The sequence below is a fragment of the Pimephales promelas genome, chromosome 12 (assembly GCF_988280905.1).
Source record: "Pimephales promelas chromosome 12, fPimPro1.hap1.1, whole genome shotgun sequence".
NCBI lineage: Eukaryota > Metazoa > Chordata > Actinopteri > Cypriniformes > Leuciscidae > Pimephales > Pimephales promelas.
The window spans coordinates 14,246,867-14,262,739 of NC_142780.1; the positions used below are offsets into that span (position 1 = coordinate 14,246,867).

At 37.8% G+C, this 15,873-nt stretch overlaps 1 protein-coding gene across 9 annotated transcripts in view; it reads right to left on the bottom strand.

The window, feature by feature from the left end:
* Positions 1 to 3,546: 3,546 nt before the first annotated feature.
* fam131bb (family with sequence similarity 131 member Bb) overlaps positions 3,547 to 15,873 on the bottom strand; it is a 77,813-nt gene continuing 65,486 nt past the window's right edge. For all 9 annotated transcript variants that reach the window (XM_089117535.1, XM_039694417.2, XM_039694415.2 and 6 more), the window contains 3 exons: positions 13,850 to 14,157; positions 11,532 to 11,786; positions 3,547 to 4,901 (listed from right to left, as the gene is read on the bottom strand). In XM_089117535.1, the coding sequence (XP_088973661.1) occupies positions 4,671 to 4,901; positions 11,532 to 11,786; positions 13,850 to 14,157 (794 nt within the window). In that variant the 3' untranslated portion in view covers positions 3,547 to 4,670. The remainder of the gene's footprint in view (positions 4,902 to 11,531; positions 11,787 to 13,849; positions 14,158 to 15,873) is intronic.

Consider the following 15,873-nt stretch of genomic DNA (forward strand, 5'->3'; position numbering starts at 1 on the left):
ATCAACAATTGGTTTTGAATGGCAGCCTATGGTGACATTTCACTAGAGAAAATACTATTGTTGATATCAAGAGTTCATATCCTGGAAATGAATAAAAGTTAAAACGGCTTGCCATACTGACATGCAAAACTTCCAAGTTTGCACATTATTGTCAAACTCTAATGAATATGGATTGTTATTGTTATTTAATTGAATAAAATGTTAATCGGCTATAGACGTATTTGTTATTGTGCTAACCAAACTATAATTTAATCGGTTCATTGAACTGAACTGTCCGAAATCAATTTTGCGGAACTGAATTCCTGTTCTCACGTAAATGCGTCTCTATAGCACGCATTGTGTTAAATGAGTTTTCACGTGCACATGATATACAGTTAACACCCCACACCACTACTACTAAACCTACCATAACCAACCCATGCGTATCCTATGCACGTAAAAACTCATTTTTATACGAGCATGCTCTGTGAGAGATGGAAACGTTAAGGTTTGGGTTTCATTTTGCTTTATGCGTCACAAAATAAATAAAACCTGAGGAAGATGGATGACCACGTATGACATTCTCACCAAACCAGAGTGATACCATTACAACAAAAGATAACAAATAGCAAAATAACAAATAGATATCACACAGGATTCAAAGTTCAACCCCTCCCCTATATAATACTTAAATAAATAAATGGGCACATATTATTTCATTGGAGTTCTGTATGCTTCGTGCAATATAAGAACTTATGACAATGAATAAAAATTCAGCAGTTATATGCTTGGACTGCGACATGTAAAGACACTATAATATAAAACATTATTTTAAAACATTAACCTTTTGACATACAGTGAGATGTTTAAGAAATGTTTTATACTGTACACAAAAATCTGTCAGATCTGCATCCCAGCAGTGAAATAATATGTACCCCAACATATACAGGAGGGAGCGCACACAATTCTGTAGAAAAATAAACATTGTCCCAACATTGCATAAACAATCAGTCAATAAATTAATTCATTCAAGTCAATACACTTCATATAGCTATTAACGCTATTCTTGCCACCAAGTTTGTATTACACTCAATCATCAAAGGTGTACTGTGTCCTCCAAAGAAACGGTCATAAAAAACAGACAGTTGCCTTTTTTCTTTTTTTGTTGTTGTTGTTGTTTGTTAAATCCTTAGTGACTCATGCATGACATCACAATGCTGAATGATGTAGCTTCTGTTTCTGAACCGGGCTTCTTCACATCCGTTTACATACAAACACACAGTCAACACAAAGTTCAGCGTCATAGCGACTGTAATAGTCAGTGACCATGACAAACAGGAAGACGCATGTGCAGTTCAAAATTCCATATGGCCTGAGTTGTTCATGAGGTCACTTTCAACTCGGATCAACGTCCGTTCTCATTCTGCGGAGACTTTTTTTTCTTGAATTCTCGATTAAGGATATTTACAGTATGGGGATGTTTTATTCTCCCCTTGATTATATAGTGAAAAGAATTGTAGGCAATGGAATACGTATTTTAAATAAAAAATTATGACATGCTTTATTATAAAAAATAATCATCAAGAACCGATCTTTTAAGTGGCACAAGAAAAACAGGTATGAGTCGCCAACAGGACTGTTCTGGGAAAAAATTCAAATAAAAAAATAAAAACTTTACTGTAGTGTTTTTCTAATGATTAATTTGAGGTTAAAGAAGTAGTTCACTTATTAAAAAAAACTTTTGCTGATAATTTACTCACCCCCATGTCATCCAAGATGTCCATGACATTCTTTCTTCAGTCGAAAAGAAATTAAGGTTTTTCATGAAAACATTCCAGGATTTTCTCCATATAATGGACCAAACAGTTCAAGGTCCAAATGAGAGTTTCAGTGCAGCTTCAAAGGGCTTTAAACAACACCAGATGATGAATAAGGGTCTTATCAAGCAAAACGATCGCTCATTTAAAAATTAAATAACAAACTTTTAAGTTTTATAAGCTCAAATGCTCGCCTTGTTCTGTTCTGTGATGCGCGTTCGTGACTCTCCTGTTCGAACTCGTTCGTCAAAATAGCGAATCTTTTTTTGAGTCATTTGGTTCATTCAACAAATGAAATGAACGAATTGACTCGGAAAAAGATTCGAACAGGAGAGTCACACAGAATAGAACAAGGTGAGCATTTGAGCTTATAAAACTTAAAATTTGTTGTTGTTTTTTAAAAAAAATTAGAGATCGTTTCGCTTGATAAGACCCTTATTCATCGTCTGGAATCATTTAAAGCCCTTTGAACAGTTTGCAGTTTGCACTGAATCTGTCTTTTGGAGCTTGAACCGTTTAATTCCCATTGAAGTCCATTATATGGAGAAAAATCCTGGAATGTTTTCATCAAAAACCTTCATTTGACAGGAGAAAGAATGACATGGACATCTTGGATGACATGGGGGTGTGTAAATTATCAGCAAAAGTTTTTTTTTTTTTTTAAAGTGAACTACTCCTTTAACGTTCCTCTCAATTGTCATTTCTTCTGAAAACAAGCTAAATATAATTTAATCAGAGTTCATTTAATTAGATATTTCAAAATCCTAAAGGCAAGGTTTTACTAAACCAAAGAAAACGAAAATCCATGCGAGTAAAAGAAAATGGGAAATTAGAATTCTGCAAATACAATGGGAAGTGTGACTTTGTGTCTCATAAACCATCTAGTTTCCAATCGAAAAGGCATATGTCCTTCACCCAACAACCAATGCAAGTGCAAAAAGGTTTTTCAAACGTTTCTCTCCTTTGCAGCTGATCAAATCTCTAAACACACAGAGCTCAGGGAGTAAGCTCAGAGTACTGAGGTCCAGTGCAAATATCTATAAAGTGTTGTATAGGACTCCAGAGTACAATGACAGACATCATCATGCCAAACGACACACAGTGAAGGAAGCACGCTATGTCACAATCCAGTATGAAATATATCCGTGTGTACGTACATGGATGAAAAAGCTTGTTGCATTACACTCGTGAGGGCAAAAAAATAAGGCAACACTTTATTTTGATGGTTTCTTCTGTTGACTATAAATAACGTTACAACTATATGTCTTCTAACTTAGTGTATTAGTAAACCATCTGCAAAATATCGGCTAACACTTTATTGTGATGCTCCCCCAACATACATCCTACTGACTAGCAAGCATGTTGGTGCAATGTTAATTATAGTCAATAGAATGTGTTAAAGGGACCATCAAAATAACCAACTTATGACAGTTTGTACTACTTGAATCAAAATGGGATTGGGATGTGATTTAATAATTTATATTTAGCTTTAGAACAATAGGATAGTATGCTGTCATACAAAGGCAAAACAGCGTTAATTTTATTTATTTTTTTCTTGGTTCCACTGTTGGTGTTGGTACAGCATTTTGGCCTTTGTAGTACACAAATATAGTGTATATATCTGTACACTACCATTCAAAAGTTTGGGGTCAAGATTTATGTTTATGTGTCATTTGTTATTTCTTTTGAATAAGCTACTATATTGTGTGTTCAACTTAAAATAAATAAATTGATCAAATGTGACACTAAGGACATTTCTAGAAGATTTATTTAAAATAAAAGCCTTTTTTTAACTTGATATTCTTCAAAGAATCCTGAAAATAAAAATCTATAACCGTTTCCACAAAAATATTGCCTCTTTTCAACAGTTGATAATGTTTCTTGAGCAGCAAATCAGCATATTAAAATAATTTTGAAGGGTCATGTGACACTGAAGACTGGAGTAATGATACTGAAAATTCAGCTTTGCCATAACAGGAAAAAAAATTGCATCATTTTAAAATATAGAAAAATAGAAAAAGGTTATTTTAAATCATTATCATCTTCCACAATATTTCTGTTGTATTGTATTTTTTATAAAAGTTCCTTCAAATACATTAAAAAAAACTTTACAGACCCCAAACTTTTGAACCCTATGCATGTTTCTTTGTGTATTTGAGTCTATGAGGAGTTGGATACGTTGCATATAATACAAACAGCAGACATAATTTTGTATATTTGTTTCAGTTTAACGATTTCCACATTTCACAGCTGAAACACTGAACTCGTGTTCCACCTAATAGCGTCAAAAACGTTTTAAAAAAGGCCAAAATGTAGTTGAAGTCGAAAAGAGAATGTGTGGTCAAATCAGTCTGTGTATGATCGGAAGTTCTGGAGGGCATGGAAAAAGCTTATGTTACTGTCTATTTTACAATTATATATTTAGGTTTTTTTTTTCTTAGAAAATAATTGTATTATCATCATTATGGTTTATTAACTATAGTTTATTGTCTTTATTTCGAATAACGAGAGCGGTCACTCAAGCATGCACATATTTAACCGAATGTTCTTCATATTCATCTTCCTGAATTACATACCTCCGTCTCTATCGCTCCATTCCTGGTGAGTTTTCCTCATTCTCTCCATTCCCAGTCCCAAGGAATTCCCAACTCCATTCTGTACCGTCCTTTTTCAAACATCCATAATATAAGGCTTAAAAAATCAAAATGTTCACGTACGCAGTTGCAGTAACTGTCAGTTCTGCTTTTCCATTTTGGGTTGGAGCAGTCACTTGAATTTCACAATAGTGTTTGATTCCTGAAATAGGAGTTGATATTGTTTGAATATGCTGATTGAAATGTCTGTCAAAACCAGCATAAGTCTCTCGCCGGCCGCTTAGTTGGTTGCTCTGACGTCTACAGGCAAGGATTCGGACTCCTCCTCCTTTTCTTCAAGCTCTTCAATTACAGACGGTGAGACATCAGACGCCTTTCGCTCTGTGATAAAATCTCCAGGGGTTTGACCTGGACTGCTTCCTCCCATTGAGGTCACTTCCTCTCTCTGCGTCATTGGAGATGGAATTAATGTCACTGGTTCTGGTTCCATGCATAACGTTATATCTTCCTCCTGGAAAAGAGGCTGGACATTAGTCTGGGTATGTGTCATTTCATTAAACGAAATTGCAAAACAAATGCGAGGACTCAAATGGGACACTCAAATAAAAAGCCCTATGTTAAAAGTTATTTATTATTACTTGTAGTAGTTCAGTTCAGTCATTTTTAAGTTGTTTCCCATAGAAAGTGTAAGGCCGTGTGTCCACCAAAGCGTTTTTCCACGCGCCTGGCGTATGTTTTCAATTGTTTTCAATGGGAGAACTGCGCTTTTTAAACGCCATGAGCGTACCGAGGCGCTGAGCGTTTTTTTCACGCTGAAGCGCCAAGCGCCCAGCGTTCTTTACTGGTCGCTGGGAGTTGAAAAATGTTCAACTTTGGATAAAACGCAGCGCTCATCACTGTCACTTTTTACCCAGCCGTCCAATCACAGTGGAGGAGAGGCGGGACTAATACCACACCGACTAACTGTCACAACATTTAACTGCTGCGGATATTCTGTATCATAGCAACGAAACGTCTCAACGGAAAAAACACTGCGCTGCCATAACGCTCTCAAGCGCCCAAAGCACGGCGTCTTCAGCAGAGCGTCTAGCGTTTTTTCACGTGCCTGGCGTATGTTTTCAATTGTTTTCAATGGGAGCGCCGCAATTTTTAAACGCCATGAGCGTACCGAGGCGCTGAGCATTTTTTTCACGCTGAAGCGCCGAACTCCCAGTGTTTTTACTGGTCGCTGGGAGTTGAAAAATTTTCAACTTTGGATAAAACGCAGTGCTCATCACTGTCACTTTTTACCCAGCCGTCCAATCACAGTGGAGGAGGGGCGGGACTAATACCACACCGACCAACTGTCACAACATTCAAACTGCTATGGATATTCTGTAGCAACGAAACGTCTCAACGGAAAAAACGCTGCGCTCCCAAAACGCTCTCAAGCGCCCAAAGCACGGCGTCTTCAGCAGAGCGTAAAAACGCTTTGGTGGACACACGGCCTAAATCTTTTTTTTTTGTGCATTTCCTGTCCAATGAAAAACGTGCTGTTTAACCACCATATTTTGATGCATCATTGGAGAAATTGACTAGCAACTGGTTCCCGACAACGTAGTAACATGGTCGTTTGGACTACATTGTTCAACGATCAGAATCAGAATGAGCTTTATTACCAAGTATGCTTTCACATACAAGGAATTAGTCTTGGTGACAGAAGCTTCGAGTGCACAGACAGAATCATGACAGCGACAAGATAGATAATACAAACTAAAATAAGTGATTAAAAATAAATACATAAAATATACACAAAACAGACATATATGTAAGTACAGGTATGTTATATACAACACAAGGGAATGGGAATGAGAGGTATGGTATGCTAAATAAGTATAAAATGAGACCGGACAACAGGTGAGTGTGGATGATGAGTATATGTAGAAGAGGTAATAGGGGATTATCACGCTTCCGGGTTTCATGGGTGGGATTTGTCAACTTTGTGCATGTCCGCTTCCGACGCAATTCAACAATAGCTGAGATGAAGGCTATATATGAAGAGTTCAGATGCAAAAGCCTCTAAATGCCATTTGAAATTTTCTTCTTTAATGATGATTTTTGTCAAACTTGTATATTTAAGTTCAGTAATTTCACTTAAATAACAATTAATAGGTAATTATCATTGCCATTTAAGTGAAATTACTGAACTTAAATATACAAGCTTGATAAAAATCATCATTCTAGAAGAAAATTTCAAATGGCACTTAGAGGCTTTTGCATCTGAACTCTTCATATGTCACTGCTCTGTTCCAATTTGTAAAACTAACCAACAGCGCCTACCCTACGTAAGTTTTCATGGATTCCCGACTGAATTGAGTATAAGGAAGAACTGGATTAAAACTTTAAAATAAAACAAGGTAGCACGTTTGTTTGCTGCCGGCACTTTAGTGAATCAGACTAATTTACCAGGGATGAATAAATAAACTTAGTGTAGTCCTTCATCAGTTCGTCAGCGAGATCGGTGATTCAACGGAAGTGGCAGTGCACAAAGATCACTGAATCCGGAAGTCCTACGTATCAGCGTGATAATCCCCTATTAGGCGGTGACAGGTGCAACTGGTTAGAACTCAGGTGATTGTGAATGGATGGGAGGAGCAGAAGGACCTGTGCTGAGGACATATTGGCAGAATCTTTTCAATGGCAGACAACATGTTTACTGCCCATGTCGGGACATTTAGTTGTTCAAGAGGTAGATGGCCTGAGGAAAGAAACTTTTCTTGTGCTTGGCTGTACTGATGCTCCTGTGGCAACCGTTTAAACAGTAAGTGTTCCTGGTGTGAGGGGTCCAGAGTGACTTTGCCAGCCTTTTTCTCACTTTGAATGAGCACAGTTCTTGGAGAGTGTGAAGGGGTGTACTGATGATTCTCCCAGCGGTCCGGACTATCCTCTGTAGTATTCTGAGGTCTGATTTGGAAGCAGACAGAAGTGCAGAGGTCAGACACTATGACTGTAGAGAAGAACTGCTGAAGCAGGTTGAACTTCCTCAGCTGACAAAGGAAGTCCAACCTCTGCTGGGCGTTTTTCCACAACTGAGTCAATGTGATTGTTACACTTCAGGTCCTTAGAGATGGTGGCGCCCAGGAACCTGAATGAGTCCACTGTTGTCACAGTGCTGTTCACGATGGTCAGTGGGGGGAGTGTTTGGGGCTTTCTCCTAAAGTCATCAATCGTCTCCACTGTTTCAAGGGTGTTCTGCTCCAGGTTGTCGTGACTGCACCAGACTGTCACCTCTTCAACCTCCTGTATGTAAGCAGACTCGTCACCGTCCTGAGTGAGGCAAATGAGTGGAAGGTCGTCTGCAAATTTCAGGATCTTTTTGCAGTGCATTTATTGGTGTAGAGGGAGATGAGCAGTAGGGAGAGCACACATCCCGGGGACCCACCAGTGCTGATTTAAAGGTGTAGGACATTAATTTTCCCAGTCTCACTAGCTGTTGCCTAGCTGCCAGAAAGCTTGGTTTTAGTCTTAGTTTGGTCTGGAGGAGTTTTGCGATGATGGTGTTGTGAAAGCCATGATGAAGTCCACAAAAAGGATCCTCACATAAGTCCCAGGTCTGTCGAGATGTTGCAGGATGTTGACTGCATCATGTTTTGTTAGGGAGGGAGTAGATGTTTCCCCGATGGATGCTAAGCAACGCGATTCTAAAGGCCTGTTCACACCGGGACGAATTTCGCGCGCGTTATTCGCAAACGTTTAACGCCTCGTGACTAACTTGGGGGCGCTCAAACACAAAACGGTCTTGCCGAGCACACATATGCAACGGCTAAGAAGATATACGCCAAGTAGCGTCGCTGTCTACACAGCCAGGAAGAAATAAGATGAGGAAGATGCAAGGCAAGATGAATGTAGAGCTGCTGTTCTCGTTGGTGCTGGAACATAAAGAACTATATGACAAACATGACAGCGACTACAAATATCTTGAAAAAAGAAAACTGATATGGAGTGGTATTGCAGAGCAAATTGGCGCCATCTAATGTCAGGGAATGAATTTGCGTGTTCACTCGGCTCATCGTCAGCGAAAATCGCTTGGGTGTGAACACAAAAAACACGTCTAAATGAATTGCTTACATTTACAAAATGAGCCTACACTAGCAGAAATAATCCCTTTTATTGAAAATAAAGGTCCATGTTTAGTTAAATTGGAAAATATTTATGAGATTGTTGTTTAACTTAGTTTTATACTTATGTTGTCATGTCCATTTTGTTGTCACAAGTAATAATCTAATGGTTTACTGGGTTTTACACATTTTTTTGGTTCATTTGAAGTGTGCGATTGTTGAAGTGTAATAAAAACAAACATCATCATATGTGTACATTTACTACTTCTCATCGAAGCTTCCCGATGGTTTAGAGGACAATTAGTCAGAGCTGGCCTCATCCCTTCAAACAATAGTACAACGGTGAGCACATCAAGTATAAACGCCTCGTCCTCTTGAAGAGGTAGGCACTCAGTCAGCGAAGGGTTGAGCAGCACCGCTGCCCCTCCAACTATATTGTCTCGCGAAACGTCTGAATAATCACAAATCGGTGGGTGTGGTTTGTACTGCCGAATGTTTAGCAGTTTGTCCCTAAAGAATAACTAAGGACAGGATCATCTGATACTATAGGACTGTCATTAATGACATCATGTGAAGGTGGTGGAAAATAATGAAAGATATATAATGTACAGGCCGAGAGCATATTGGTGATGATGGAACTTGCGAATATGACTAACAAACCTGAAACATTGATTCGGCCAATAGTCTAAGTTTGGGGCGGGGACTATGCTTTTGCCTGACCAAAAGGAGATGGGTGGAGTGTTTGAAAAACCTGTTTGAAAAGTCATTATTTTTTTTCAGTTTCCTATTGGCACAGAAATTACACACTTCAGCTTTAATGCTGGAAAAGTTGTACACAGCAGCTCATACCTGACTGCAACACAGAAAATGTAGTCTGGATTCATACTTTTCTAGCTGCTGACAGAAATAGATGTTTAGGTTTTAAATGATAAATCAATAGATTCAGTATACTGTTAAAAAATAAGACAATATTTGGATCAGCGTAATTTTATCATAATACTATTAAAGTATATATTAATATTTTTAATTAACTTTTTTCCAGTTTTTTATTCTTAGTTTTAGTTTAAGTTTGTTATTTTGTTATATGCATGTTACATTCGTATTAGATTTAGTTAATACAATTAATTAGTTTTAGTGTTTTAACATTTCTTTTTAGCTTTATTTTTTTCAGTTTTAGTATTTTTTTGTATTTAAAATTAGTTTGTATTTCAGTTAGTTACCAAGGCAACAGTTTAAGTTCCCTATCAGTCAGTCATGTTCGACGTTGTTAATACTGAACTGACGAATTGGGATCCTGCCTGAGAGTAATGTGAATTTCAGATCGTTCTTGCGCTTTGCATTCAACGGATGAGCATATCAGTACAAAGTCCTCCCCTTTAGGCTGTCCCTGTCGCCTCGTGTCTTCACGAAAGTCATCGAGGCGGGTGGTCCTTGTTTTCTATGAGGGAACATGCCGTTTGTAATGTCCCTGCGGGCAGGATGTGGTCTCGCATCCTTTTCCATAGGTAAGCTTTCCCAGTGTTATCCAATAGTCTCACTGTATGGGTCAGAAGGAACAACAGTGATTAACCAACTCCTAGTCCAGCCTTGTCCCATCTTCCGCCCTGGTAGGTGGCTGTCGCAGGGCACTGGAAGGGGCAGCAATAGTAGGCGCTTTGGTAGGATCCCAATTCGTCAGTTCAGTTGTAACGTCGAACGTGACTCACTGAGAGGGAAGGAGGGAACAGAGACGTTACATTCCATCGCCATAATTGCTGTACCACTGCTGAATGGCCGGGACACACCATCTCAGCTCCTCAGTGCAAAACTTGAATGTGCGAGAACAAGCCTGCTTCCTTATCTACCCACTTGTGGGGCGGGGTTTGCAATGCAAATGTCGCATGCCAATGTCCATTGGCTCATTTAGTTTACACTCGAAGGTGATGGGGTCTCAGGCGAGATCCCAATTTGTCAGTTCGGTTCTGACATAACGTCTCCGTTCCCTCCTTCAGGGAACGGGGGTTACATTAGTAGCCTAGACGTTTTTCATCTAATATTTCTGTTTTATTTTAATTAACAGAAACAATTTTGTATCGTTTTTGCTTTAGGTAACAATAACTTCACGGATTTAAAGCTACACTGTGTGATTTTTACCCCCATCTAGCGGTGAAAAGGTATATGACCATCCAGTGAATATTAATTTCTCTCAATTCCGATTTCGTTTTAACTCGTACGGTGGCCAATATAGTCCAAGATTAACATGGCTTCCAGTTCGACCTCGTCCATGAGTGTTAACTCAAACGTAAACGCGAAAGGCGAAGCTTGAATTAACGGGTATGTCCCTCTTTGGCTAATGTACTTTCAAGATGGAGGGGCAACATGGCGACCGACATTAGAACCCCTTACCTGTATGTATTTTCAATGGCATATTATACACTCACGAGAATACTTTATTACTTGAACGAAGTAAATATACATTAATGAGCACATATAGTTTTGAAAGAACTAAGTGTTTTTAGCTAAGAATAAACTAAAAGAGTTACACAGTGTAGCTTTAAGGGACAAAAATGACAATACTGTTTCGGGGGCCTGAAAATAGAAACTTTTAAAAATGCCTATATACTGTATGAGTAGTGTTTCTTTACAAATTGACATCTCCAACTACTGACCTGGCATGAATAATACAACGTTTTTAGTCGTTTCGCCATTCGTGTGAACAGGGGTTATTTTGACAATGTTGTTGCCTGTACACAGAAAAAGGCAAAGGAAAAACTTTTCCATCTTCTTTGTTGTGTAAACATACCCTCAGATGCTGTATAATTGTCTGTTGGTATCATGTGCATGATCATGTTCATAGTTAATGTGATGAACTACACCTGTGCTATGTAACTTCACTAAAAATGATTCCAAATAACTAGAAAAATGAAGTTAATTTTGAGGAAAGATCAAACATCAATTGTTTGCAGAGGTCACTTGCTATTTTGCTTGTAGTGCAGTGACATTTAGATATGTTTAAGTGTGGCATAAGTGTCATTTAAGGGCCACTTCACTTCTTTCCCACTCACTTTGATCTCTTCCTCCTGGGCTTCCAGTAAAGGTGAGTGATCTGTCGTCACCTCCTCCGTGGGGACTGCTAGATTTCCATCTACTGTTACAGGCATGCTCATGTAGCCCATCATGTCTGCCTGATAGGTCTCTGTCCCCACTGTCCCCCACAGATCCACTAACGGGGGGTGAGTACGGGAGGGCAGGCTGTGGATGGTGCTGTTGGGAGTAGCTTGTAAAGATTGAGTGGCACTGTGTAGTCTTTGATCCAACATCTGCAAATTGAGAGGATAACAGCTCAAGTTTCCATTGCAGTAACAGAGCACAACAGTGAAAGCCCACTCATTCAACTTCCTTTGCTTTCCCAATAATTTTCTCAATTTAAAAAAAAATAAATCTCTATAAATTATAAGCCAAGAACCAAAGCAAAGAGAAACCAAAATGACAAACTTTGATTACAAAAAAAAATTTAAATTGTAAAAATGAAAAAATATAAAGTATAATATTTAAAATTAATTTTATCATAAATATAAGGATTGAAAGAACTAAAAACAACAGCAATGACATAATTGAATCAGCAATTATTAATAAAACTATTGATCTTAAGACAATTTTAAGTAATATATATATATATATATATATATATATATATATTGTGTGTACTGTGTATATAAGTATGTTTTTATAATTATATGTGAGTGTGTGTGTGTGTTAATGTCATTAATTTTAAATTGTCATTTTCTTACTCTATAACTTTGTCCTGTTTTCCAATAAAATAATCTATTTATTTTCAAAGCAATTGCATTTTTTGAGAATAATTTTAATTTGATTTAGATAAAAGTAAACAAAATTAGTAAACTATATTTGTCAATATGTTTATTTTTCTTATCCTATTTTCAAATAATTTTTCCAATTTATTTGTAATATTTAATGGGAATGGGCATTCACTGTTGAGAACTTTTGGAATGATTTATGTTTCCATAGTTAAACATTTAAACATTAAAATAAAATCACAGTGACCAATATCTTCTAACAGCATTATCAATATTTAACAATCAAAGACTTTTGCTAAGTCTGTCTTGAAAAGTTTATAAAGGAGAAAAGGGAATGAGTTTTTTTTTTTTTTTTTTGTGGTTGAAAAAACAACAACAACATTCCCCCCACCCTCCCTTTGCAATGGCCGATGGGATTTGAAGTATTAGATTCCCCCATTTGATCCAGTGAGACCTCAATTACTGTGACGATCAATGGCTTCTGGTTAATGGCTGGATGATGGAACATGATTAAGTTTTTACTGCTCTTACTGCTGATACTAAAGCCGTTGTTGAACTGACCACCGGGACTTGTACAATTTCAACACAAACATGATGCCGTAGCCAGCAGAGCAAGAGATGTTGTTGCAGAACACGCAAATCAGCTAATTGGAATGGTAATTTTGTACCTCACCTGTTAATATAAAAAGATCTGTTGCAGCACAGCCTTATGGGAGACTTATGTTAATGTGCCAATAACTATTTCTGCAGAGGCATATGGAGGATACATTTAATGTCTCCTCTGTTACTAATACAGGAGATGAGACTTATTTCATTCCTGCTTTCATGCCACACGCATAAGCAGTCCGTAAATGATGAAGGCTCACATTTTACATTGTTTTGGCTACAAAGCCACGGTTCTGTCCAAAAAAATGAAATTAATTTATGGGTTTCCACATTGAGAATTTGATGGGCATAAATTATAAAAGGGTCATTTTGTAAAAAAAAAAAAATCTGTAACATGAACAAACTAAGAAAAAGAAATCTTTTAATATTTAATTAACATTAACAATGATGAATAAATACCGTAATAAATGTATTGCTCATTTTTAGTTAATACATTAACTAATGTTAACTAAAGAGACCTTATTGTAAAGTGTTAAAAAATGTATAATTTTGGGATTTTTCTCTAAGAAATAATATTAAAAAATTGTGTTTTCTTTTCAAGCAACAAGAACGTTGATTCTTTTTTTCTTTATTGTGATATTAGGAAAGTTGTATCACTCTAAAAATTATGCCTCGTTAAAATAATCAAAATTACGTTTTATGCAGAAATTAAAAACATTCTGATTACAGAATTTGCATTTTTTATGAATTTGCATTTTTTAGCGTATTTTTTCATAAATTAATAATTACGGACACAAAGAGAGTCATGATTTTCACCTACCAAGACATCTGCACCTGTTAATGTGGATGATGAAATAAATAAGCACATTACTGCTTGCGTGTGCAGTGTGAAACGGGCCTCATGGGATTTGTAGTTTTATGACTCACCTGCACTGCCCCAGCTGTAGTTTCTCACTCACCTGTGTCTGCTGTTGATACTGCAGGAGCTGCTGCTGCTGGTGGTATTGTTGCATCTGTTGCAGGTGCTGGAACTGGTGTAACTGGTTCTGATACTGCTGCTGTTGGGACAGGAAGTGAGCTGCTGTGTTTGGGTCATATCCACCCTCAGTCCCGACTGCCATGACATACGAACCAGTGGCAGGAGAGGCCACACCTGACTGTTCGTTACTAATTGGCTCCCAAGCATCAGAGGAAGAAAGGCAGTAAAGACCCTGGGAGACGTAGCTGTGGGGCCAAACCTCCGCAGATGAATGGTGCACTATATGGTCTGTGAAAGAAAGAGAATAAAAAGACAAATTAAAATTGGTGTATATTTTTCTTTCAGATTTGAATCATTTTTCACACAGCCTGTGCTGATCTAAGTTGGCGTCTGGTGATTATTACACGGGTATTTATAAATACATAAATGGAGATGAAATATTGATCTGAGTTGGAATTCTTTTATCATGTTAGAAGAAAGAGAACCCAGAGTGACGTGAGAGAAATGAGGCTACAGCAAGGAAATTAGTCTCCTTAGTGGTCAGAATGTCTCGACTGACCAATCAGAATCAAGTATTCCAGAGAGCAGCCATCTATATTATTGATGAGTGTCTTACAAATAGATAAGTTATTATGAACCTCTTCAAAAGAAAAGAATATATTCTTTAGTCATACATAAAACAAAATGATTGATTTTACTTTGTGTACAAGTTTCATGATTTAAAGGGATACTGCACTTTTTTTTAGAAATAGCCTCATTTTACCACTCCCCCAGAGTTAAACAGTTGAGTTTTACCATTTTCGAATCCATTCATCCGATTTTCTGATATTTAGAAGAATATCAGTAACCAGCCAGTTTCTGGTCTCATTGACTTCCATAGTAGGGGGAAAAAAACATATACTATGGTAGTCAATGGGACCAGAAACTGTATATATACATGTGTATAATGAAGGTAAAAACAATATCTCTTCTGGCTTACTTAAAGCAGCACTACGTCGTTTTTTCAACCTTTATAATATTTTTCCAAAACCCTTGAGACGGTACATGTCACAATATCTGGTTTGTGTTTCCCTGGGTATCCACCAGAGGTCTTCTTCCCCACGGTGTGATCCTTTCATGAACTGCATTCCCCACAATCCTTGTCTGTTCCAATCACTGTTCATTGTACCCAGCTGTTCCTTGTTAGCTCTTTGGTTAGTTTCTGTGTATAAATACCCTGTCTGTTTTAGTCCTCGTCACGGAGTCGTCACATATTGTCACCACACTTCTCAGGTCTGTCTTTCTAGTCTGTTTCTTGTTTTGTTTATTGTTGTTTTGTGTTTTGAATTGATTATATGGACTTTGACCCTTGCCTGGATGACTATAGTAAAATGTCACGTTTTGAACAGTAAAGCTACTTGAAACAAACAAGTTCTAAACAAGAACCACAATTATAGAGGTAAATGGTTGTCAATAAAACCATTGCAGAATGAATATATATATATATATATATAAAGCGATTATATGCAAAGTGACGTAGGCTACTGAAGACGTCACGTTGTCGTTGCGACCTCTTTTGGTGTTTCACTTTGACAATTGTGGTGACGTCATGCTAACGTAAGCGTGACTAAAAATGCACGTGACGTCGTCACAACGTTATATTGTTTGCTGGGTATGATTTAGATAAAACCCACTGCACTTGGATCTACTGTTTCCCATCTGTGTAATGTGACAGAACATCGACTTACAATAGGTTGAATGACAGTGTCTGTATTGCTTTTACAGTCACTCTGTGACTTCGGGGAGCGAGTAGGAACCCGAGCACAAAAAGAACTACAAAATACTTCTGTATGTTGTCATGGCTGAAGCAGCAAGTAAAACCAAATGTGAAGTGCATTGCAGTTGGTAATGTGTTGTGAAGCTTCACCCCTCGCGGCATCCTTTGCTTTCTTTTGAGGGCGCTTAAAACACTCAAGCATCCCCGTAGAGCCGGGGCGGGCAGCTCGCGGCAGCTCGAGACGTGAA